Source organism: Labrus bergylta, chromosome 1, assembly GCF_963930695.1.
Source record: "Labrus bergylta chromosome 1, fLabBer1.1, whole genome shotgun sequence".
NCBI classification, from domain to species: domain Eukaryota; kingdom Metazoa; phylum Chordata; class Actinopteri; order Labriformes; family Labridae; genus Labrus; species Labrus bergylta.
In genome coordinates, this window is record NC_089195.1 from 19,924,425 (window position 1) to 19,947,737 (window position 23,313).

General features: G+C 38.3%; 2 protein-coding genes across 6 annotated transcripts in view; one reads left to right on the forward strand and one right to left on the reverse strand.

Moving 5' to 3' along the window:
• Window positions 1-21,446, forward strand: trip10b (thyroid hormone receptor interactor 10b). Of its 3 annotated transcripts, none has more exons than XM_065955964.1 (15): window positions 1-334; window positions 3,539-3,654; window positions 3,775-3,828; window positions 4,629-4,776; window positions 5,677-5,739; window positions 7,600-7,704; window positions 7,974-8,102; window positions 8,325-8,471; window positions 8,732-8,893; window positions 10,932-11,108; window positions 13,924-14,033; window positions 14,775-14,907; window positions 15,012-15,079; window positions 18,726-18,832; window positions 18,922-21,446. In XM_065955964.1, exons 1-15 carry the CDS (start codon window positions 311-313, stop codon window positions 19,065-19,067), a joined length of 1,689 nt encoding a protein of 562 aa, XP_065812036.1. In that variant the 5' UTR covers window positions 1-310; the 3' UTR covers window positions 19,068-21,446. The 3 variants fall into 3 exon arrangements, with proteins under 3 accessions (XP_065812036.1, XP_020498761.1, XP_020498769.1); XM_020643105.3 differs by lacking the exon at window positions 10,932-11,108 and adding an exon at window positions 12,070-12,093 and having other exon boundaries at window positions 14-334; XM_020643113.3 differs by lacking the exon at window positions 10,932-11,108 and having other exon boundaries at window positions 23-334.
• The window catches only part of sh2d3a (SH2 domain containing 3A), a 16,619-nt gene continuing 14,653 nt past the window's right edge, over window positions 21,348-23,313 (reverse strand). For 2 of the 3 annotated variants that reach the window (XM_029279121.2, XM_020643085.3), the window contains 2 exons: window positions 23,083-23,268; window positions 21,348-22,057 (listed from right to left, as the gene is read on the reverse strand). In XM_029279121.2, the coding sequence (XP_029134954.2) occupies window positions 21,867-22,057; window positions 23,083-23,268 (377 nt within the window). In that variant the 3' untranslated portion in view covers window positions 21,348-21,866. Of the gene's footprint in view, window positions 22,058-23,082; window positions 23,269-23,313 lie in introns of those variants that run through there. The other variant, XR_010666542.1, reaches the window with a different exon arrangement.

Sequence of the window (23,313 nt, forward strand, 5' to 3'; positions counted from 1 at the left end):
CTCTCTCTCTCTCTCTGGGACCCAAACTTGTTTCAGGAAAAAGCGCCTGAACGTTTTTTTTTTTTTCTCTCTCCCTTGCTAGAAGAAACAGGACAGCCGCCTCCGTGCCAAGGAGAAGGCGTAGACTTCCTCCAAACATTTCCTTCGCCATCTCCGCTTTCGAGACGCAAAACTTCTTGTGGAATCTATTTTGAATTTGGAGAGGAGTTTTTTTTTTTTTTTTTTACACCTTTACCGCCTCAACACCACCTGTTTATTTTCTTTTTCTTTGCTCTTAAAAACAACAGAGAGGAGCTGAACGTTTGCGGATATGGACTGGGGAACAGACCTTTGGGTGAGTTTGACAGCTGACACAGAGAAGTCATTATACAAAGAAATACCTCCAACGTCCCTTAAGAGTTGTTCGTGTTGCTATAGCCTGCTGTTGTCGTCTGCACAGTATGTAGGCTACACTGGGCTCCTGTTTTTTCCACGACAGGCCTGGGTTAAGTAATCTTGAGACAACAGCAGGAGTGTGTCTGTAAAAGCTGCAGCCAGAGGAGGATTTCGCAACTCCTGCTGCATACCTAATCACAAGCAGAGAGGAGAGCTTTATGACCCTTTCTGGCCACCTTATCTTTACCCTGTGGACTAAGGGTGTCCTACACCTCCAAACATGCTTGTACCTGAGCTTTTCTGTGTGACAGCACTCTTGAGAAAGTGTTGAGTTGTCTGGCAGAGTTGTCTACTTTGCTGAAAGCTTAATTGTGTCTGTATCTGGTCAGTGTCTCCTATCAGGTCAGACAGCCTCCTCATCATCACTCACACCACCGAAAGTGTCTCCATGTGGTGTCAGTAAGCATTTAAAGAGCAGTAACTATTGGTTTCATTTCGAATAGCCTTCCTCCGTCAGTTATTTGGTCTATAAAATGTATGTAAGTTGGGGGGAAAATGTAAGAACAGATTCAGCTTTTTTGCCCGTCCAGCAGTCCAAATCCAAAAGACATCCTGTTTACTACCTCCTACAACTCAGGAAGGCAGGAAATCCTCACATTTAAACGCATACAGAAAGGAATCTTCGACATTTTGCTATGTAACTTGTAATCTGTTATCCGTCACGCTTGACACTTAAAAAAAATAAAGAAACACAAATAGCCGAAATTGAACGTTACTTTTTTAAGATCAAAGAGTTTTAGGTAGTAAAACAAAGGACTAATAGGCCAATGATTTCAGATTCAAACCAACCAAATATGTGGTATAACTTGCATGTTATTGTAGGCTACAGTAAGTGTTCTTGATCGCAGTTTATGGCATGGCTATGAAGAGCAAACAGACTAATTTCCTAAATCCTGCTGTGAATATGTGTTCGTAGTTTAATGATGCACCTCTGAGATTAGTCCTCCAGTTAAACACAGGCCGGGTGATGCAGTGTGTCTGTTTAGCGCTGCATTTGTTGTAAAAGAGTTGTTAAACCAAAATGTGTCAGCTAAATATACAGATAAAACTTTTTTTTAATTTCATGAGTAAATCAGAAACATATTCTGTAAACAACACTGAGGATTTCACTCAAACTAAGGGTTGGATTTACACGCTGCTGGTTCCTCCAAGTCCGGCTGTTTTGTAGCTTTCATTATGATTGAGGTGAGCTAGAATTTGACCTCTGACTAAAGCTGGATTCAGGAAACACCTCTGCTTGCTGCTGTTGCTGCTGTTGCTGCTGCTGCTGCTGCTGCTGCTGCGTCACAGAGAGGGGTGGGACTAGTCTGACTGGTTCCAGGGTTTGGAGAGGCCCCTGGGACCGTCAGTCACAGGGCGGAGGTTCACACTGAGCTAATGATTATCTCATTCCTGAACCCTCTCCGTCTCACTATCAGTGTTTCCTCCGCTCCCACAAACATGCAGGAGGAGTAATGGAGCGTAGCAGCAGACGGTGTAAAAACATGCAGGAATATATCTCTCCATAAACCTCTTTAATCTCTTCATCATCTGCTGTTTGTTTCTTGTCCTTCTGATTTCCAGCTTGTTCCCAGCTAAAACTTCCATTTTACTCCTTTTCCCCCTGGTGTTTAAGTATCCGGTTCTTTCCCCAGGCCAGCTTTTATCCAGGACATTTCTATCTGTGTTACTGTAAGATCTCCATTTAGCTTCCCATCTCCTCTGAGGACTAAATATCTGTGTCTCTAGCTCCAAATGACTTACACACACACACACACACACACACACACACACACACACACACACACACACACACACACACACACACACACACACACACACACACACACACACACACACACACACACACACACACACACACACACCACTAAAAAGGTGGAGTCTTTTTTTTTGTATTTCACAACAGCAGAACCTCCCTGTTGCTTTGTGTGTCCCGATTCTTCTGTGTTTTGTGCTCACATTCATATTCAATGAAAGTCACTGTAAGTCTGTAGATGTAGATTTAAACTACTGTGTTACCTGTCCAACCGGTTTGTGTGAGTGTGTGTGTGTGTGTGTGTGTGTGTGTGTGTGTGTGTGTATTTTTACGAGTGTTTTGAAGGCTAGATGTGAATAGCAAGATAGGAATGTTGAAAGGAGAGTTTGGTTTCATCGGGTGTGTGTGTCTGTTTGTGTGAAAAGAGATGATCAATTTATCAATCAAATACTATAAATAAAGATAATAATCATCATACTCTATATGACTGCACACATTTATTATAGGAGCAGAAGACAACACTGATGATAATATCATAAAGGAAATATCATATAATAAAGGATCGATGATATAATGTGTGATAAAGATTATAATGAAATAGTTAAATGAAAGAACAAAGCATTTGAGCTGTACTTTGGAGTCTTCGATCCACTTGGATCAGCAGACACTTCCTTAGTGATACTCCATCAGGCTGTACTGCAGACAGATTCACTTCTTCTTCTCTTCTTTCGATGTTACTTGAACTGCTTTTGCTTTCACTTGTCAACAGATGAAGCAATTCATTTTGTTGGACCTATGAGTACTTGGTTGTCTCTGTTGTGTGTAGGTTCAAGGTCAATCTCACATTATAAAACACAATACATTTTCTTTGTGCATAGCACTGACTCTGATCTAACTTTATCTTTAATTTAACACTCAGTTGAAATTGATACTGAAGTCCTTGTAAACGCACTCTTTATTTTATGTCATAGAGCACCAGAGGACCATGCCAAACAATATAAATATGAACAAGGTGTGTCAGATAGCCTAGTAGTTATGCTGTGCCCCCCAATGTACGGAGGCTATGGTCCTCACAGCAGTAACTGTGGGTTTGAATTCGACCTCTGTCCTTTGCTGCATGTCATCCCCCACTCTTTCCTCCCAGCATTTCTTTTCTCTCTTCAGCTCTCCTATCCCATAAAGGCAATAAAGCCCCCCAAAAAAGTTACAAATAAATGTGCACAAAATCATTAAGACTGCACTTTGTAAGTGTATGTTGATGAGTTTTTTTTTTTAAACAAATGCTTGAGGTGGTTGTGTGCCGATACATGTGAAATATTAAAACGCGTGTTCTGTCTTCTCTTTTAGGACCAGTATGACCACATTGACAAGCACACGCAGTCAGGTCTCGACCTGGTGGAGCGATACATAAAGTTTGTGAAGGAACGGACAGAGATTGAACAAAGTTATGCCAAGCAACTCAGGTGTGCCTCAGGTTAATGAGCCTGTTTCTAAATGTCGGGTTATATTCACATGATTTTGGATTGTGTCCGTGTTTGTGCATTCATGTGTTTGTATCTGCTTTGTTTTTTTCTGTCTTACAGAAGTCTTTCAAAGAAGTACGCTAAACGAGGGAGCAAAGACGAACAAGACTGCAAGTAAGAGAATTAAATCATGTCCAGTTTCCTTCACTACACTTATTTGACCTTATTTGGCTGTAATAAGATTGGACAGTAGATAGAGAAGGAAACTAGTAGAGATAGTGGGGATTGACATGTGGGATTTGAACCTGGGCTGTCTGCTTGGCGGATTAGAGCCTCCATCCATGGGGCACGACCTAACCTCTAGGCCATCAGTGCCCCTATTTTACCTTATTTTACCTAGCAATTTTATTTGTAAGCAGATAAGCTACTGTAAGCATATAAAGCTCTCCAACATTGTAGATTTTTAAAGGTAGTAAACGTTTTACTAAAATACTGCAGTACATTTTGAGTTCCCAGATAGTTAGAGATAGGCCAGAGCTCAACAGTGTGGTTCTGGAAGTAAAAATCCCATGTATTTTCTCCATCGCTGATTTGATTATTAGCCATAATGTCAGCGACTTCTCTGATTAGTGGATCTCACTGTTACCAAGGCAACGTTTCCTGCCCCTCTGCGCCGATAGTTTCGCTAGCAGGCTAGCTAGTTAGTTAACTAATATGAAATGTGTTATGTCGCAGTGAATGTAATTGACCCCTACAATAACCAATGACATCACTCAGGCTTTGTCCACTAGTATTTACAGTCTATAAGATAAACACGCAGGGCTGTTGTATTTTTTTAGTTTAGAAAGGCAAAATAAAATTATAAACATTATCCTTAAATTTCTGTTTGGGGGCAGGTCTAAGCAAACACTAAATTTAATCCTTGTTTCTCTGCTGTTGATGATTTTCTTTACTGTCTTTCCTCCGTGTTGCAGATTCAGCAATCATGCATCATTACAGGAGATCCTGAATGAGCTGAGTGATTACGCCGGCCAACGGGAGCTCATTGCTGAAAACATGATAACCGGCATCTGTGTGGAACTCACCAAATACCTTCAGGATCTCAAACAGGAACGCAAAACAGTGAGAGAGGAAGGGAGAGCACACAAGGGAGGGATGGGAGAAAGAAGGACTGGGGATTTTGCAGATTGACGTGATATATCGTTAGTTATGTCAGGATTGTTTTTTTAATTGTCAAGGTACATTTAAACATACAAGGAGTTTGACTTGGTGCTATGGTGCGAAACAATTACCAAAGAAATAAAACAAAGATAGTAAGACGCAATAAAACAGCAGTGCTCCGGCTGACAGGGAACTTAAATAGAATAAGATAAAAGCAATATAAAAAATACATAATAGAATATAAAGAACACAACATGTACAAAACATGCAGTGGAGGAGCTTTACAGTTGTGCAGGTATGTGCATGATTTACAGTGCACATATCTTACAGTATAAGTTTCCACACAGTGTGCAGTATAAACAGAAAATGCTCAAGTCTAGTGTGAGATAATGTAACGCATAAAATCTGATTAAGCCTTCACATCACTTTAATGTTCTCTGACTGCGGGGCTGGGTGAGAGTCTGTGTTAAGAGGGGGATGGGGGGAAGGCAGGGACATTATAAATGAGGCTGGCAGCAGAGGGGAAGAAACTGATCTTATAGCGTAAGGTTTTGGTGCTGATGGACCGCAGCCTCTTGCCAGAGGGGAGGGTCTCAAATAATCCATGTCTGAGGTGAAAGGGTCGGCCACAATCTTACCTGCATGCCTCAGGGTGCTGAGAGTGTACAGGTCGTGGAGAGATGGTAGATTGCAGCCAATCACCCTCTCTGCAGAGCGAATAGTTTTTATTTTAATGCTTTAATTCCAAATTGCTGCACTTTGTTTCAAATGTAGAGTGTGTTATAAATAAAATGTATTATTATTATAAAAGGCTGCAGCCTGCCCTGCTCTGTCATCATCTTTTACCTCTTCTTTCCTCAGCACCTGTCTGATGCCAAGAAAGCCCAGCAGAATCTAGAGATCAGCTTTAAACAACTAGAAAGTGTGAGTCTTTTGTTTTTGTTGATTTTTACTTTGTGTTATCTCAGCAAGCAGATTATTTTGGGACATAGTTTAGACCCTTTTTTAGCTTGTTTAGTTGAGGTCGAAACCAGCTAATTAAGCTAATATGTATTCATCATCCATTTATTTGAGGTAACTTTATTCTTCCTATATATTGAATTGTGTGTATTCTTGTTTATATACTGCCTATTTTTACACGACTTGAAAATAAGTTTGAGTAGTCTAAGAAGTTTTGAGAAGTGTAAGATTTAAACACTCTCTATCTCAGAAATATATTTATAATTTACTCATATGTATAATTTAATATGCCTCAGTGTCTGGATTTCAAGAAAATTGAAGGAGAACATAAATGTTCAAAAACTTTTAAAACTATATCTTTTCCTACTTTCGCGGGTAAAAGGTGACGTGAGGTAGCATGTTACTTTCTTTGTACCCGTAGGTAGATATGCTTTACAGTGAGTGAGTTTGCCTCTTTTTACTCAAACAATCCACAGTACAAGACGACATGATGAGGGAGACCAAATGACAACATGAAAAAAGCTAAATTAAAAAATGTGCTATTAGTGGGAACAACCTGAATAAAGCAATATAAAAAAAATATATGTACATAGCCAATAAATAATGCAATATGTTCCTTCTGCAACGTTGGTGCTGTATTGCTTGATTTTACAGGCTGGTTCTTAAAACTTGTTCTAGTGCTTCTTCATTTTTCACTGGACAATCGTGGTGGGTTTGCGGCCACAAAGAATATTTTGTGAATAAATGGAGCAAGCTGAGAGTGAGCACGTATTAAATGATTGCAGATCTAAAATGTGTTGCCAGATCTACCGACCATTGTGTTACCTGAATAGGTGGCCCAGTTAAAATGTGTGTGGGAAACACTGAATGTACATTACCACTGTAATATTGTTCCTGAAACCACACAGGCAGCCTATTGTGGGACAAAGAAAGATTAAAACAGGTACATCTAGCTGAATACATCTAGGTGACACTGTTTACATCCAGGGTTTTTTTTCTCCAGTTTTATAAGGCAGTAATCCTTGAGGCACACTTTGCCACTAAATGGTTCAGTTTTTTTCCCCATTGTATAATAAAAATTCTAAGGAGTCTAACGTGAAAGAGCTTACGGTCCAGTGACCAAAAGCCTTTGTTTACATGATAACGATCTAATATCATATTATGCAATGGTGTAGATTTTACAGAGGTTCATGTTTTACATCAAGTAGTTTCTTAATACTCTGAGCACAGTTTCTGACTTTTCCTCCTTAAAGAGTACTTTTACAGTGAGTAGACTCATATCTGAAAACTTCCTCTGTCACTGCAATCAATCCAGACTTCATACATAAATACTAATGACGTCATTAACTATGACAGATACATTCTATATAAAAGGTCTAATACATTAATTAACTGGTATTTGGTATTTCTGATTACTTGACAATTCCACTGCACCAACCACATTAAATTTCATTTTTCTGGGGTTGGCAGGCCAAATTCAATTAAACAAAACTGCAGAGCCTTTCTTGAAACCAAGACACAATAATCTGCTGTTTGTAATTCTTGTTAATTTTGACTTAAATTACAGTATTTGGTGGATTTAGTTCATTTTAAGTATCTCTATTGTGACTGTGTATATACGGTATATCTCACACAAATCTAAAAACTCAATCCACACCAGTAGGAGTGAGGGTTAATGTAGTGCAATAATTGTTTAGGAACAGGTATTGATAGATAAAAAATGATAAAGAAAAGTTTAGATACCTTGGTTATTGAGGACTTTTGCATTTTTAATACTAACTAAAGCTCTTTGCATTATTCATGTATATTTGATTGTGTATGCAGACTAAGAAGCGCTTTGCAAAGGAGTGGGCCGAGGCCGACAAAGCCACACAACAAGCAGAGAAAACAGAGAGCGACCTCAATGCCACCAAACTGGATGTTGAGAAGGTACACACACACAGACAAAGAGATTGGCACTGATTTTTTTTAGCCTCAGGTTTTAAGATGTTTTCAGTAAAAAAAAAAAAACTGTCTTTGTCTGTTTACCTCAATGGGCAATTTCACCTACGCGTGACTCCCTCTCTGACCATCCCACGGCCTCCCCATAATCCCACTTTGCATTTTGTTTTGCATCTCTTCATTTCTCCCTCTTCCTGCATCCTTTCATCCTCCCCTCCCTTTCTCCTCTGTCCTTCCACCTATCTTTCGCTCTGAAGGCCAAGCAGCATGCCCACTCCCGCACACACACAGCGGAGGAGTGCAGGAACGACTACGCTGCTCAGCTCCAGAAATACAACAAGGAACAAAACTTCTTCTACTACACAGAGATACCACAGATCTTCAATGTGAGAAAAAAACAAACACATTCATACAGTACACACATTCTAAATCGTGCAGCGCTCATACGGCAAATAAATGAAATAAATGACACACCCTTGTGCTGTCTGTCAAAAGGTAGACCCCAATGTTTGTATAGGCATCTACTGTAATGTACAGAATTCATACACAGACAACGTGTATAATAACATTGACTGAAAGAAGCAGTTGTATTTGTGTGTGTGGAACAGATGATGCAGGACATGGACGAGCGGAGGATTCGGAAGCTGGCAGAGGGTTACTGCCAGTTTTCAGAGATAGAGAAGAAAGTGCAGCCCATCATTTCCAAGTGTTTAGAAGGAATCTCTGCAGCAGGTGTAAAAATAAATGAGAAACAGGTACATATTAGACTCTGAACATGTCTATGTATGATGTATGTTCTGTGTTTTGTTGTTTTTCTCTCTGATTTTAAAAAGTTACCAGCCAAACTTGGTTTTAAAAAGTGTCTGGTGTTGGTATAGCTTATAGATATTTAACATTTAAGTTTATTCTATAACATATCTTGCTCAGTGATATAACACAAACAAACCTTGGTTAACTCTGAAATCATATCCACTGATTAAACACTTAATCTCTTTATCTGTTCGTCCCCCTGCAGGACTCGCTTCTGTTTATAGAGCAGCACAAGTCTGGTTTTGAGCGACCTGGAGATGTGGAGTTTGAAGACTACAGCCAAGGTATCAAACCAGCGACCTCTGACTCAAGTCTAAACCCACCCAAAGTGCGTGCCAAGCTCTGGCCTTTCAGCAAGAAGAACAAGGTGATTTTTTTACTCTGCTCACTTCAGACGTGTCTCTCTTTGAGCTTGCATAGTGCAGCTTCTCAAGGCCAAGACATTCACAGCCTCTCCTCTATTGCCTGCTTCGCCTGATTCTGACAACCTGAAAATCTTCCCTGTCCCGTTCTTCTAATGTAGCTAAACTATTCAGGGCTAACAACCTCCTAACAAGGTCAGAATGATCCTGTTGTTTCTAATAGATCTCACTTGATTAACAAGGCTGATGGTAAGTCTCTGTTGAAACACTACATGCTCTTTTTTTTTTTAAAGTCAATCCACAATTGGAGACAAAAATAAGCACCCACATAATTCAGTTGACTGTTTTACAGTTTTAATTAGAAGCCTTAAAGTCTATGTTATTGTCATATTAAAACTTGAATAAATATATATTAAAGCTCATTAAATTCACTATGAAAACCTGAGACCAAACTGAATAATGAGAGTTTAGAAAGATGATTAAAATAATTTCTGCATAATTTATGAACTCACTCGAATGAGAGTTTAATTGCAGGCTTCAAGAGCATTATAATATCTTAATACAATTTTAAAATGTTAATAATTTATAGTGTTTACCAGCTTCAGCTTCAGGTTACTTTATTTATACCCATAGGTTGCAGGGAGAGTCACATATACTTAATAAAACACAGACAAATACATCAAATACATCAGTACAAGTCCTAGATGCATCCAACAAACAGGTTATTTTCTTTAGAATGATCTCCACATTACCTTCTCATAAGCTGTGTTTTGATAAAACCTATTGGTTGTTATTATCTAAAGTTCTATCTTTCAAGTTGTAACTATTGTTATATGTACATGTTTTCTTAACATGTGAAACACTTGATATGGACATGAGTTAAATCAAGACAAACTTTTATACAGATATTCTCAGTCACATCATAAGTATTAACTCATAAAGAAAACTAGTCCTTCAGGGAGCACTTAGTACGTCTACATGTGTATTTTCTTTTCTTTATATAATTACATAATATATTATTAGAGAAAGTTCCTTGTTTTTAATATTTTATTTTGATCTCATAACCTTCAAAACTTAAAATCATCAAAACAAACTTACTTAAACCAAAATTGATAATACTAGCCCACTTGTTTATATAAGTACAGTAAGTCTTGAATGTAGGCCTCTACTCCGTTTTGAGGATTATTGTATAGATTGGGATGTTTCCTTTTTATTGTCAAGACTTTATTGTAAAAAAACCAATAAATGATAAGAATGACACACACAAAAAAAATGTATTCAATCCCACATTCATTGTGAGAAAGTAACCTGTCATCCAGAGCTACAATGTGACTCATAAATGTGATTTGAATTGTTTTTGTTGAACAATGGAGGTCTGGGGCTCAGAAAAATGTGCTATTCAGTCATTGTGTGGAGGATCAATTCATTGTTAGTTTGGTCTTTTCCTGGGATTTGTAATCCATGAAAATAATGATCACATAACTCATCCTTTATAAAACTGACTATAAAAAAAAATATGATTACACTATTTCACAATACACTTCTAAAAGAATAAAAGGCGTCAGAGCTGACTCGACTGACAGGTTTGACCACTTTTTGAATGTTCATTTACAGACACCTTCAAACTACTTAAAACAATCTCACAATTAAAGTAAAGTCAAAGAGCAGCTCTCTTGTACGTATCCTATTTTATTCATTGATTACTGAATAACTGCAAAATGACGCTCACATGGTGTCAAAACAATGCCTTAAAACAAATGCGCACACACATAAAACTCAACACACATTCCAGACATGTCTTAACCCACCACCCTGTTGCCCTCGGGGCCTATTCTAATTCCAGTCTGCTGCACAGACTTGCCTTAAAACACCCTGTGCTGTGTCTTTAACTCATTGTCCTCTTTACAACAGAAATCTGTGCATCTGTTTGACTCCAATCTCACGTCTTTTCCTGTCATTAGAAGTGTAATTTTCTCTATCCTTTGCTCCTCGTCCTCTGCTCCTTTTTCTCAACTTTGTCTTTTTTTTTCCACCCCTCTTCAGTTTGCCCGTCCTTCTTTCTCTCCCCCATCCCCTTTCCCGGTGGGCAGTCACCCCCTCTCCCTCCCCTTATCCCTCTCCAAGTTGCAGCACTCCCCCCTCTCTCTCTGTCTGAGAGAGTTTAATCGCTCTGTAAAACCCAGGATTTTCACCTTGAATTTATTACACAAACAGCACCGGGTGAGTGGCGACATCTGCTCTGGTCCAAGCTACATCATCCAGTCAAGATCTTTAAATGTCACCACCCTTATGTATTTGTCTCATTGATGCCATTTAGGTAGATTGTATTTGGACCCTTTTGTGGATTTTCTTTTTAATTTTTAGCCCATTTTCCTCATATGTCATACTTAGTGTGGGAAGCTCAAATTGTGTTTCAATGCTATTCTGCTGTATACAATTTTGCAAGACTAGACTTACGTTATGTTGACATCCATCCACTTCGGTATACATAACCATTTGATAAAGTTACATGACACTTTACAAAGACAAATAACCGGTAGGCTATTCCAGTTAGCATTGGTCAATGATTGAATGCTTATCTTACAGAAGGATCAACCACGTGCTAGCTAACTTTGCCTTTTGATGGGGTTACATGAAACAATAACAAAAGCATTCATGTGCTGTATTTGGTATGATGTCAGGAATGGATGTTAATATTAGCTAGCTTTAGCATTAAACCAATTCCTAGCTTGCATTAACGTTTGAGGGTGTTATGTGATATAAAAGTAAAACAGCTTCAATCCAATTCCACAGAGCATACAGTGTTTAGCTGCTACACTTAGGTTGAATTAACATTGAATCGCGTTTATATGCATAGTGTATGTGTTTGAATGCTAATGTAAGCAGGTGAAATACCTATAACTAATGGACTGTCAAGTTTATTGTTTAACTTGAAATATGACCTGTAGAATTTGTTTTACCACCATGGTCTCTTTATCTACTGATAAACCAGAAAGCAGAAAAATGATTAGACTTGGCAAATAAGCACACAGGATCTTTCCGAGCCGCATTTGAGCTTCCTTTTCTCTGAATTTGATGTCACAGCAAAATGGCCGTCATTTGAATGTTTGTAATTCTAGAAGCTTGTTTCCCAGTTGTGTTTGTTGTGCACCTACTGAGTGTCCGTTTTTTCTCTGTCCAGATAACGCATGCTGAAAAACTCATGGTAACACTTACTAATGTTACATAGAAGGTGGAACTAAGAGGTGTTTATGTAGTACTCTGGTGCTGGTTTTCTTTCCAAGTGGAAAATTCAATTTGTAGAGTAATTGCAAACAGGACCATGCTGCACTGACCTCCGAGTGGGTGGATTCAGTGTAATACTTCACAAAATGCTAGGGGCTACACAATTTGCAGGATCCTATGTTTCCAGGATCATTAACATTGAAATAAAAGCATGTAAAAACTATCTTCACATCTCAGGTGGTAAGAACAAACAAATGAAGAAGGAATAAATGTGGGTGTCTATCAATAGCCAGAAGTCAAGGAAACTGTCTTGCTAGCAAAATGGAGGGAATGGATTAATTGGTTATAACAACAGAAAGCTATACAATTGAAGTGGATTATTTTGACTTTTTGGCAGATAAACGAACATTTCACATTTGACCAGCAAAGTTTTTGCTGAAAACATAAATATGATTTGAAAGGTCTCTTTAATGTGTCATTAAAAGAACACTGAGTTTGGGAACATAGAACCTTGGTAACATAGATCTGCACCTTTGCCAAACAAACAGCATCTATGGTTATGAATCTGTCATGTAGACAAACCAGAACCCTGCAAACACTAGAAAGTCACATCTGCTTTCTCCAGTATTCTTTCTGGATTGTTTGTTCATTCTTTTTGAAAAAAAACAGCCATAGATAAAAAGTTCAACCTGATGCAAAAATCACTTGGCTTATCATCAGAGTGAGTGTGTCCACTGATCAGACTAAACACCTAAATTTGCCTACTCAATTGTGCTGCATTTAAATATAGGTGTGTTCAGACTTCACATGACCTCACCTGTAACAACTGGTGCAGTTTGATAGTGCATTTAGTCCCCAATATTTGCCTGTGCTAGCAAGGTAATTAACCTGTTTGCAATTACTCTTGTACAATCAAATTAAATCAAACGCATATTTCTCATGAAGGTAGGTGATATGTACTTCTCTATCTGTCTCAGAACAAGATCACAGAGACCTAAGTCTTTATTCTGTGATGCCGTACTAATTTACAAAACACCTTTCCATACCCTTCTAAGAACAAATAAGCAAGACAGATTTTTTCAAATGCAAACAATGTCAAGAATATATGTTTTGTTTGACAGCAGAGCCTCTACCATCCAACTTAATCCCACTCAATAACATATTCTTACTGACATCCGTTCACATCACATTTTAAGATATCTGTTTCAATCCACTACAATGGAGAAGATTATAAATTAAAATTTGCATTCAACATATGAACAACAACATTCCCTTTTAGAAAAGAGTATCCCAGATAGCTCGGGTAATCCAAACAAAGACTATGAACATTTTTTCCAGTCTTTCTAAAAAGATAGTCCCTCCAAGGTTCCCTGGTAATATCATCTTAAACCTAGCTTTAATGCTTGAATGTCTATTGGTGAAGCATCACGGGGTGAAGCATCACGGGGTAAAGAGTCTTCTTCGTTGTACATGTCTGCACCAACCCATAACGTCACAGATTCAATTCAGTGGTATTGTCATGGGATGTTAGTCATGCTCCTCTCTCTCCCTCTCTGTAATTTCTCTGGTTTCCCATTAAAGCTGTGACTCTTTTTAAAAAGGGCAATTGTTACCTTGACACAGAATAATGACATTGTTCTCTAAGTTTGTCTTGACTAACAAGTTCCCTGAAGATAATGTATTATCATCGGGAAAGACAGACAGAAAGAGGGAGGAGTGACATCTGGTGGTGCTTCCTGATAAGTATACATGACGTTTGGGATACTTATTATGTGTGTATGTGGTGTGAATGTGTGTGTTTGGTGTGTAGCCACCTGCTGCGGAAGATTTCTCTCATCTTCCTCCGGAGCAGCAGAAGAAGAGGCTGCAGGCGAAGATTGATGACATCACCAAAGAGCTGCAGAAAGCGCAGGATCAAAGGTGAAAACATGAAAACACCACCAACAGCATTACAAACGTCCCTAAAGCCCAAAAAAAACCACAGAACCCCTTTTTGAATAGTTAAATTACAAGAAAAGGTAGAGAGTTGGTCTGCATTCATTGTTGAACCGAATCAAAAGCAAGTTGTTTGAAGCACTTTGGACTAAAGGTATCCCCTCATTTAACCTTAGCGGCCATACATTTCCACAAAAAAATTCCTTCTTGATATGTTTTCGTTCTTTTTAGAACCGAAGAGAACTTGACAGCTACACGATTTCATTGACAGTAGAATTAAAAGGGAAAATGTGATTAAAAATGTGCAGCTGTTAAAACAGATGCTTCCTTCGCTTGTGTAAAAAAATAAATACCAAATGTTTTAACCTTAAGTTTGCACAACAGGAAAGATGTAAACGTGTTTTAATTATCACAAAATACAGACAATAGTATCCTATGTGGCCAAAGTTGTCCTCAAACTTCTGTTGGTGTTCTTGCTGGCCGGAAATGTTTTAATGGTATGGGCTTGGGCTCTTGGTTTCAATTAGTGAACAATAGTGTTTCCTAATTTTAACAGTTTGGGGAAGACTTGCTTCCTGTTTCTATTTGACAATACTGCTGCGCACAAAAGCAAGGTCTGCAAAAGAATCAGTTTTCTTTGTTAAGGAAGAGCTTAACTGCAAACTTCCTTAATGTGTGCTCCCTTTTCAAAAACAATAACACATTTCTCCCCCTGGTTGACCTCAGTGATGCTCTGGAGAAGATGAAGGGTGTGTACGAGCAGAATCCACAGATGGGAGACCCCTCCAGTCTGGAGCCACAGATCACAGAAACTTCCCAGAACATCGGCCGCCTGAGGGGGGACCTCACAAAATATGAGGTCAATACACGCACATACACATGCTTAAGATTGTGTGCATAAAGAATTAGATCACTTGTATATGCATTGCGCAGGTCTTAACTTCTTTTGCTGGTTTGTTAAAGACGTGGCTGTCGGAAGCAGTTGGAGGAGAAGAAGCTGCCAACACCATCAACAATAACACTCAACATGGGTAAGACGTGTTTTTAAAGGAGTGCGTTGACAGAATGGATCCAATATCATGTTTGCTCCTTATATGTTAACGAACATCTTTATTTTTGTACCAACCAGCCACAAAACACGCAGTAGTAGAACCAGAAGCAGCAGTAACATTAACATTACAAAATATTAACTTGGCCACGTAAGGTATTTAGTTTTTTTACTTTTTAGGGCTTCCAAGGGCTCCGTGGAAATCTGTCGCCTGATGTTATATTCTTACAAGAAAAATATATAAAGCCTTCTGTTCGAAGCAGCCTGAGGTCTTACTGGTTTTCTAACATTTATCAATTCACATTTTAATCTAAAGCTAGGGAGGTCGCTATATTGTTTAGGAAATCTGTATCATTTCAATTATCTCATCTCACCACTGAACCTTCTGGCAGGAATCTGATAGTTTCAGGAGAAATTACAAATATTCCACTTGTCTTAATATTAATGGACGTAATATAGAGGACCCGAAAGGTTTTTAATTTGTTACCAGAAATTAATTCTACTAATTTGATTATAGGTGGTGATTATAATATTTACCTTGATCTCTATCTCAGCCGCCAATCCACCTGCCCTCCTCCTTCTAGTCATTCAGTAGCCACGCTGAATAATTAGCTTCAATCCTTTAATTTAAGTTGATATATGAAGAATACAGCACCCAGCAGAAGAAGATTATTCATTTCTTCTCGTGTTCATAAAACATACACTTGTATTGATTATTTTATAATGGACTCTTCGCTTATCTCGAATGTACTGCAAACAAAATATCTGGGATTTATTCATTTAATGAGTCATTCTCTCACCATGTTTATTTACCTATGTGTCTTTTCTTAGGAATTTCTATTCCTGGCGCTTCACCCTTTAATTATTGCAAGATAATAATTTTCAAAATTTAATGAAAGCCGTAATGGATTAATTTTTTGGACAGTGAATGATAATAGTTCTGTGTCCGATTCTACATTGTGGCCATGTTTTAAGTTTGTACTAAGATGCAAAATGATTGCATATGAAGCTGCCAAAAAGAAGGAAAGGTGGAAGAAGAAATTAAGTCACGGCTTGATAAAGCAGAAAAAACATATCCTCTCTGTCCATGAAAGATTCATATAGTATCTTGAAATTGAAGAATGAATATAACACAATCTTGAGTGAGCAGGTAAACAAGCAAATACTGAGGATGAGACAAAAGCAATTTGCATTGAATGAAAACACAGGCAAATTGTTGGCCAGGCAACTGCGGGAAACCCAGGTGAGCAGGTCTGTTTACAAAACTAAGACCTCATCAGGGGATTTTTTACCCAATCCTCCAGATATAAATAACTATTTCAGAGATCTCCATGCACAACTATATATGTCTAATTATAATGCATCAGATGATGATATAGAGGAATTCATAGACTCTGTCGATCTACCTAAAATCAGTGAATCTGCCTAAATTGATTTAGATTCTGAGTTCACTATCAGACAAATTAAAGAGGCAATTAAATAATTTCCTAGCGGCAAGGCAGCAGGCCCAGAGGGGTTTGGTGCACAGTTTAAAAAAGTCCTACTGTGATCAGGCCACCCCCTTGCTGTTCAGAATGATTACACACTCCACTGAGAAGAAAACCGTTTCATAGTCCTTTTTCGAGGCTTATATTTATCTAATTGGCTGCTTAAAAAAAGGAAGGGATGACTCTGATCTCTGTGTTGGCAAAGATGCTGGCCACTAGACTTGGTAGACAGATTCCCTCGCGAATACATCCTGACCTAAATGGCTTCACGTCTGGTAGATTTTCTTTCTTTTTTTTAATACCAGGCAATTATTCAATATAATGTATGCTAAATATAAGTAAACAGTACGCCTTTAGTTATCTCACTGGATGCAGAATGTTCATTTGATCAGATCAAATGGAGGTGTATGTATGTAAGTTTTGAGATGTTATGGATTTGGTGAATTTGGTTTTATCACTCATAAAGATGCTGTACACTTGCCAAAAGTCCGCTACTCTTACTACTGGTAATAGGTCAGTACCCTTTAACCTCAAGCGCAGGACAAGGCAGGCTGTGCCAGTCATCTGCTGTTTAATCTAGCACTGGAGCCTTTGGCCATCAGCATCAGGCAGCAGACTTCATTTAAGGGAGTAAAGGTGGGTAATATCAAATGTAAAATGTCTCTGTGCGAGGATGATTTATTGATTTTTCTGTCGGATCCCCCATCATTCCTCCCTCCACTTCTCTCATTAATCAACTGCTCTGGCAGCTTCTCTGGCTATTCAGTTAACTGGAGGGAGAGCACATTTATTCCTCTGACATTCAAATTTGGATCCACTTTTACTTGAATCTCTTCACTTTGGTATTGCCAAGGAGCAGTCCACCTATTTAGGCTAGTCTATTCCTGTGAACCTGATGCTCTTATATAAGAACAATTTTGTATTCAGTTAGACAACTTTAGGTTAAGGAGATTGTTGCCACCCTTTCTCATAGGGTGTGTTAATGCCATCAAAACGGTTTATGGTTTATGTACTTGTTTCAGAACATTCCAGTTAAGCTTCCCCTGTCATTGTTATTAAAACCTTGATTCAGTTATATTGCAATTTGTTTGGGGGTATAAAACTCACAAAAATCCAATAAACCGGGGGTGTTATCCCTCCTAATAGTCCAAAACTATTATTCAGAAATTAATGCAAGAGCCTTATTGACAGGACCAGTTCCCCCCAAACAAGTGTGCTCCATTATAGGCCTACAACCAAATGGCTGCAGTTTGAGTCCCAAGCAGTGAGACAGTTCTCTTTCAGCTCTCCTGTTTTCCACAAAAGATTTACTGTAGGTCCATCCAAATCTGACCAAGCCATTATTCACAGACAGGATGAAGGACTTAAAATCATTGCAGACCTGTATATTAATAATATTTTTGCATCTTTTATAGAGCTGGAAGAAACTTTCTCCATTCCGCAAGCCCCTTTTTTTCCTCTGTTATTTACAAGTCAGAAATGTTATAAAGAATAATAAAAATAAAAAAATTAAAGCTTTCCCAATAATTTTTTTTTTTTTTGCATTAAAGAAGAAGCAGTCAGATTCTTGAAATCTCTTCTCAAAATGTGTTTCATTATTTCCCAACATGAATACTGTATTGTTTGATCACATCAAAACCACCTGGAAGGCTGATCTTATGGGGGAGTGGCCTGAGGTGGTGTGGAGGGAGGGGATAGAAAAGGTCCACCAAGGTTCAATTAATGCTAGGTTACAATTTATTCAGTTTCTAATTATTAACAGATTACACTATTCTAAAGAAAAGATGAACTAAATGTATGCTGATGTGATTGAAATCTGCGACGGCTGCCATATAGCAAAGGGTACTGTCCTGGTTTTCAGTCTTGTCCTAAGATTTTCCCTTTTTGGCAGGACGTCTTTAGCTAGTACTGTAAAATGTATGATTTAAAGATTAAACCTGATGCATTGATTGAGTTGTTTTGGTTGGTTGGTTATCTTACACTACCACATACTGTGCAGGAGACCCTCATGCTCGGTATGTTAGTGGCTCAGAGAATCATTCTAAAGGAATGGAAGGCTATCAGCACTCCCTGTTTCTCTGGATGGGCAAAATTACATCCTGACTTTGATGTCAATACGTTTGTCTGTTTGTGTATTTTCAGTGTTGTCGCGGCTAACCCCACTCAGAACATCTACACAGAATTTGAAGACGAGTTTGACGACGTAGAAACTCCTATCGGCCAGTGCACGGCTCTGTATACATTTGAAGGTACATTATAGTATTTATACTCAACTCCTTCATAAATATATTGTATTAGAGTCCTTCATACAAGTCTTTTTTGTGTGTTTTTTCTGCAGGCCACAGTGAGGGCACAGTTTCCATTACTGAGGGAGAGCTGTTGAGTATAATGGAAGAGGATAAAGGAGATGGGTGGATGAGAGTCCTTAGATCCAGTGGAGAAGAGGGCTATATACCTTCATCCTATGTGAAAGTTGGCCCATAACATTGACACCATCACATAAACTTAGAGCTTGTGGTGGAAAGTTTAGAGTCAGAGGTGAATTCAAAGTCATCCACGATAATTGGAGCTGTTCTCTCCATCTTTTACCTCGGCCAGTGACGTGTATGGTGAGATGAAAGTGAGTGATTATAAAGCTTGTTATCAAGGCTGACTGCAATTATCCCACACGCCGTGCTTTGTCCCTCTTTAGTAGCAAAGTCTGTCTCCTAACAAAGATGGTCATTCCTCTCTGATCTTTCTAGATTTCAGCTCTGTTAAAAACCAAACGTTTGAATGTATACCTGAACTTCTTGTCACTGTGTTTAGTGACGACGCCTGTTTCATAATCAACTGCATTTTTGTTATGTCAGTATATCCACTAACTTGACTTTCCCATTGCCACTTCTAATAACGTGCTGAACTTGTTCTGTTTGTTACACTAACCTTCTACAAAAAGCTTTTTACTGACAGGATAATATGAGGGTTTTTTTTTAATCATGGAGTGTTGACGTTATATGACGTGTAACTTGATGAAAACCACTGCTAGACAGGGATTTCTGGAAATGTAAAACGCCTCCATTTACCCCCAATATGCACAGTCATTTTCAGACACCGTGTGGTCTCTCAATAAAAACAAAATGTTAGTAGTGTGGGATCATGGGGGTTCAAGTCTTAACTGTTTTACAAACCACTATTGCAGATCAAAATATCCCTCACATGGTTCCAACAGAGAACATGTTCAGAAACAGGTAACCTTTAAATGTTTCAGTCCTGTTAAATCCAGTCTAGTTTTGTAATTTCAGTCTATTAAAACAGCAGCAAGTAAAGTTTGCTTAGGTAAATAGTAAATAGTGCCGATATAATTTCCTACTGTCTTCGACATTTTGCCTGCTGCTGTCTTGGTTTTTTGGAACCAGGGATGACATTACTTGGAATAACGGCTAGATACAACAAGGTTTAGTTTATTGGCTCAAATCAGATGAGTAGTAGATATGATGAGTCAAATAAACATTCAACCGCTGTACATTTGTCATAAATGTAGAAATTAGCTATAGGGACCAAACTTTTTTGATGTTGTACATGACTGTAAGCGTGTATTTCAGCTGTTTAGTTAACTTTTTAACATGGGAGGTCTATGGGGATTGCTACTGAAGCCAGCCCCAAGTGGCCATTTGAAGAACTGCACTTTTGTGCATTTCCTTGTTGGCTTAATTTTATAGCAGATTAAATATTTAAGACTCTGAAAGATGCCTTCTGAATCTGAGTGATAAAGTTTCAAATAAGCTTTTGAATATATTTATGTTCACACAGAAGGACAGCTGTGAGTTTGAATCCCTATCACCTGCATTTTAAGTGTTTAAAGAACTTTAAATGGCCCGTAAGAGCAGGAGGAACTATTAAGGCAAGCAAGAAAACTGTTAAACTACATCCTGGCATGTGTGAATAGTTTAAAGAAGAATGTGAACCTAACCTTATAACTCTGTACTTTAATTACAATTTCTCTGCTAAAGCAAATTTGCACAAAATGTTTTGTTTTTGTGAATTAAAGAAACAAATATGGAAGAAATAGCACAATAGCAATAATGATCAAAGTTCAATGAAAGGTAAATGAGAAAAAAAGACCATGAACTTTGTTCTGATTGGCCTTTTCTAATCCTCTGTAAATGGCCATTGGGTGAATATTTGGAATTATTGACAAAGAGTTTCAGATTCAGATCCTCACAAGATCTCTGCGAAGAATGATGTTAAATATGATTGAATGCTTTTAACATCTGCTGAGTGTAGATCCACTCTAGAAATATTTTAGGACAAAAGTACCCTCTTTAATTAGTTATTCGTGTCTGATATGTTTTTATACGAAGAGTCAATTTCCCTAACATCTCATCCACCTCCCTTGCTAAAATATTTTCTCTTCAAAATGCTGCTTTTTGTTGAATTTCACAAGAGGGTCTACAGTAAGTTTCCACTTCACACTTGTGTATTAAGACAATGGTTTGTTCATGGCTTGAGCTCAGATTTAAAGTGAGCACAGGGAAACTATCCTGCTTCAGCAGATACATTTTAAGACATTTGTCTACTCTGCAATGAAACACAGTACAACAATAAGTAGAACACATTCATAGAGGGAATGTCCTCATTGAGCCATACAATGTTAACCGGTCTCTCTCCACCACGCTGTCCTTTCAACACTTAAGGGTTTCTATTGTATGATATTAAAAAGTGAATTGTATGTATTGACATGTATCATTTGAGTTAGAAGGTGAAAAGAAGAAAAGCCATCTGTTAAGATTTTTTACTGTATTCTTTATGAAAAATATTGCATGCAAAGAAATAACTACAATTATTTCATTTAAAACACTGAAATAAAAAACACAATTTCCAGTGTGGTTCCTTACAGCAGCAGTTTATGTCAAAACAAAACTTATGTTTTAATAATGTTCATGTTGGTCCTTGGGAATCTCATGAAGCCTATCGAACAAGTGATTTGGATTGGTAAAAAGTGTCATAGTAAACGTTCGTAGAAGTAAACAGATGCAGATAAACAGATGCACAGATGGGCGGGCATTCCCAGATTTCAGAATGATTCCAACACAACCCTTTGACAACAAAGGACTGCAGGGTGGACCAACCTCAGATGTGATTCATTCTTTTATAAGTCAAGCTTTTCCCAACTTCTCTCACATCTCAATGATAAACCTTTCTTTATGACTGTGTGATCTAAGGGGGGGAGGGGGAATCTCTGTCTTTGGTACCCACTTCTTATTTTCCTCCAGGGAAGAGAAAACCTCTTACTCCTGAGGTTCAGGTTAAAGGCTCAGGCTCATGTGGGGGAATCTCCACAGGTTCCAGTTTGTCAGAGAGGACACAAAGAATATTGTCAAACTTCTGGTAGCGCTCCGCTCTGTCAGCCGCCGCTCCAGACTGACCCCAGAAAAGCCGCAGAACGAACTCTGTCCGGAAAGCCTCCAAAAGCTCTGGGGTTGGCTCCCAGCCTGGTGATAGAGCAGTGTTAAGGATCAGATCAGGTACAAAAAAAATAAATTATATTATTTAACATGTACACAAGTTTTAAGCAGAAATCTTTTATCTTACAGCTATTTTTTTTTAAACTAACTCACCATTGGCCTCATGGCAGAACTTAATGTCTGGACAGATTTGTTTTGTCCAAAGAGAAATTATTGTGGTTTTTGAATTACATTTTACATTTTCTTGAAGGTAAAAACACACTCATGAGAGGTTAAGGCTTGTTGGAGCATCTCTCCACAGGAGGAAAAACACTTCTTTGTTTTAGAAATTTCAGAATAATGCTTTAATCCAAACACATTACCCCATTAGCTTAACAAAATTATTAAATAACAGACAAATTTAGCTTTTTGTTCATCATATCATTGTGTTTAAACTTTAATTTGTATTAGTTACATCACTTATTCTCTCAATCCAACAGCTACCCCGTGTTTTATTTCTTATGAGAGTAGCACGATTTCCTTGATGCTAACAGACAGTAAATATTCTCTCCCCATTTCTGTGACTGTCACACACTCTTAATCTTTCACTTTTACTAAAAGGGGATTTCTTTAGCATCTACATTACTTGTGTTTTCTATTCTGACAAAGTCAGAAACTGTAATCACATGTTATCAACCACTTATAAATATTTACTGTTTCAGGTTCTCTAAAACTGAACCACAACTGACAAAGCAAACAGTTTTTCTTTGGTGCTTCCAACTGCATTAGTTGAGGCTCCATTGTGGGAGACATAACCCCCTTTTTTTTTTCTTTGGATGAAGAGACAAAGAAATTTGAGGAAATTGTTTATGCTCAAAACATATGATTAAGTTTGTGCAGCTAGCAGAATTTTGGTGAATCTGGAGCAAACTTGAACTACTTGGAATACTTGAATTAACAAACCTTACAGAATAGAGATCTAAGAAAATATTGCATTTAAGTTCTTTCATGGTGCCCATTGCTAATCACTGTGTGAGAAAAGCAAGAACTTCACTGTACAAAGACACTTATACCTGTGAGCAGAGAGTGTGCGTGCTGCTGATAATCTTGTGCATGCAGCGCGGCACTGCGAGCTGTTTGAAGGAGGTCATAGAGGAGTTGACAGCCTTGCTCGCTGTTCTCCACGGGGTCCTCCCCTTCCATCGCCATCAGCAGAGGAACTAGGTGTGGAACAGCTATGGGACCCTGCACTGCAGAGTCTACAGAAAGACATGTAAACACTTAGTTCTCGTAAGTTTCAGTAA

What these genes read in the sequence shown, in the direction of transcription:
- trip10b (XM_065955964.1), top strand. Translation starts at nt 311, where the DNA reads ATGGACTGGGGAACAGACCTTTGG. An exon ending in AGATACCACAGATCTTCAAT is followed by an intron (nt 8,103 to 8,324) that starts GTGAGAAAAAAA and finishes TGTGTGGAACAG; the next exon opens with ATGATGCAGGACATGGACGA. An exon ending in TATTACACAAACAGCACCGG is followed by an intron (nt 11,109 to 13,923) that starts GTGAGTGGCGAC and finishes TTTGGTGTGTAG; the next exon opens with CCACCTGCTGCGGAAGATTT.